Genomic DNA, 3058 nt, shown 5'->3' on the forward strand with positions numbered 1-3058 from the left:
TATATATATATATATATATTTTTTTTTTTTTTTTTTTTTTTTTTCTTTACGTCAACACAGGATCCCGTCTGGATAGTTTTCTCACCAGCAGAAGTCTCACGTTTGCTTTCGTTTTAAAAAAACAAACAAATAGCCTTTACTTCACTGTAGGGCTAAACTGATCATTCAAATTTTAATAAACATCCACCTATTTTGATGCCAACCCTTTGGCAATTTTACAAAATGTATTTTAAATCAAAATAAAAAGTTTGTAAATATGTCCAAAAAATATATATTTAGTTAAAAAAATAAGTAAGAATAATCCCTCACCTGTATGAAGGATGGTGTTCATTAAAAGACAGTTAAAAAAAACAACGGCTCGCATTTTTAACCCCTCCTCATATTTCTCGTCGTCCCTGATGATTTGCAGCTGAGATAAAACCCACATTCGCACTTCGTAATGCGGAAGTGACGCTGGATAAGGCAGGCAATTATGGCATTTATTCAAAGCAAACACAAACTGTTAATACTGTTCATATTGACCATTTTATATAAGTGAATATAATATTCTAGACATCCAGAAATGAATTTTCTTAGTTAAAAACTATATCTCTACTAGTTGAAATGTCATTACATATATTAGCTGATTTTATGTTGACTAACTTGCATTTAAAAAATGAGGCTCTGAAGAGTTTGATCCAGAAAGGCAACAATGGAAAAATACATTTCTATTAAAAGTGTTAATTTATGGAAGAAGATTGAAAATTCAAATGTTTTTCAGTATTATGAAAATGGTTAGGATAAAGTGATATCAGTCATTGAATAGGCTGTTTTTTTGTATGTTTTATGTTTATTTTAATTATATCTGTAATAATTTTCTTAGCTGAATAGCTAATTTTCATTTTATTTGAATAGTGGACAGATATAAGTTTCTACTGCTTTTGAACCATGGTTTCTTATAGTTGTTTTATTTCCTATGCATAATTATTGAGTGAATTAAATAAATCAAATTATATAAACTGTGTCTAACCTGACATAAAAGGATTGCCTCTACCCTGCTCAGTTTGAGTGTCCCACCTGAAGCGAAGCTGCAATTAAAGTTATTTTAAGGTCATTGAGGCATGCAAACCTCTTGACTACAAGAAGGTGGCAATCCCTAATGAGAGAAAAACAAACTATGGAGGAAAAATGTACTATTAATCGTAGACTGAACAACCAGCATAACATTGAACTTATTGGACGGCCATTATGCAAGTTAATCTAATCTGAGCCAGTGTGCAGCCAGTCTTGATTTTAAACGATCTGAAATTGGAATCCTACTAGTAAGAACTAAGTATCAGTTATGTACAAAAAGTATATTTTTCCATAACACATATATGTCCATAACTGATAATTGAAACAATGTTTGCACACATTTTTTTTTTTTTTTTTATGTGACAAAGATATAGGAAGAATGGCAATCATGGAAATCCACAAATAAGAAGCTGGAGTACCCAGACAAAACCCATGCATGCACACGGAGAACATGCAAACTCCATGCAGAAAGACCCCGGCCCAGGAATCAAACCCAGAACCTTCTTGCTGCAAGGCAGCAGTGCTACCCACTGCAACACCATGCTACCCGATACAGATATTTATATTAGTTTAATTATATACTTATTTATTTATGTTCCATATATTTATACTATACATGTACAACTCTATATTCATTTTCAGTTATTTTTACATCTTTTCCTTCATTTCATTTTTTATTGCTCTTTGTTTATGAGTGACACTGTCTTTCGGTGTTGTGTTGTTTCAAGAAAACTATTTTCCAGAGGTACAAATCAAAGGGATAAATAAAGTTAATCCTAATCTGGATATCTAGAAGTTAGAAGAAAATACACACAAATGGGTAAAAGTCATTTATACTGGCAGGTTAAGTAAAAATGTGGGATTTCACAAGCTTGAAGGAGCCCCAATAATCAACACTTTGCTGTCAGATTGTTACCTAACAGCACTTTGATCGGATAGAAGTGTGTTTATATAGGACTAATTTATACAGTGATATTAGATAAAACAAGAGAATAACATTTCCATGGAAGAACTGATGGATTTAACACATAATAGTGTTAGTTTGTGTCCTAATTACTAATGACAACATTAAAATGCATCAATTCTTCACTGTTAGATTATTTTATGGAGTGTTTTCCAAACACAACATTGACCTTTTGGGAGATTAAATGTAAGACCAAAACAAGTAGTAGGGCTACTCAAATGTGAAGTAGATGGAAAAGATGTTTTTGTTTTTTTTCACAATTTAATGAATTGAAAAGTATGGCATGCATTTATACCAAGCTTGGGGCAAGACTTCTAGCAGATCCCATCTGACTGATATTGGGCTCTTCTGCAAATCTTGCACTGACTTAAACTAAAGTCTTTGCTACTGAAGCTGCAGTAAAACGTGTTAATACAAAGTGTTGACTGAAATGGGCTGAAAAATGCATTCAACACTCTTCAGTTGCATTTTAACTGTAAAAAATCTAAAAGAAAAAACATCACAGTTTACCACTGAAGGTTTGACTGTGATTTTCTGGAAAATGTTTAATTGGTTTGAATACTTTCCCTATGCTTGGTGAATGTATCTATAGGTAAAACAAGACAGACGTAGAGGATTAAAGGAACATTTAAGTCGCTCAACTCAAATAACAAACTTCGACCTGATTTGAATTAAGAAAAATATTAATTGATTTTTGAGACCACAGCTGTGCAAGGTCATCACCTGCTTCTTATAGCTCATGGGTCTATGTGTTGCATCATGTTGATGTTTAGCTGTCCGTATCAGAAACTGATACGCCATCCATGTCTTGAACTTCATGCAGCTTGCTTCTATGCTTCAGGGTTACAGATAGCTCTCCTCTATCAGACCGGCTCCAAGATGTGCCCATATCCTGTGTACTCTTAAAGACACGAAGGCTGTCTTGATTAGAGGACCTCCGTACACACCGTGACATCCACCACGTGAAGGAAGGCCTTCTGCTCTGTCTAATCTGACTAACAAAATAACAATGCACATGATGTATAAATAATAAACCTAACA

The 3058-nt window shown here is 33.4% G+C and overlaps 1 protein-coding gene across 1 annotated transcript in view; it reads right to left on the reverse strand.

Annotated features, from left to right (window-relative positions):
- The window catches only part of LOC107105127 (OX-2 membrane glycoprotein-like), an 8070-nt gene extending 7643 nt beyond the window's left edge, over positions 1-427 (reverse strand). Inside the window, exon 1 of the mRNA XM_015405247.1 lies at positions 310-427. Within this exon, the coding sequence (XP_015260733.1) occupies positions 310-427 (118 nt within the window). The remainder of the gene's footprint in view (positions 1-309) is intronic.
- Positions 428-3058: the final 2631 nt, after the last annotated feature.

The sequence above is a fragment of the Cyprinodon variegatus genome, unplaced genomic scaffold (assembly GCF_000732505.1).
Source record: "Cyprinodon variegatus isolate N-32 unplaced genomic scaffold, C_variegatus-1.0 Scaffold2082, whole genome shotgun sequence".
NCBI lineage: Eukaryota > Metazoa > Chordata > Actinopteri > Cyprinodontiformes > Cyprinodontidae > Cyprinodon > Cyprinodon variegatus.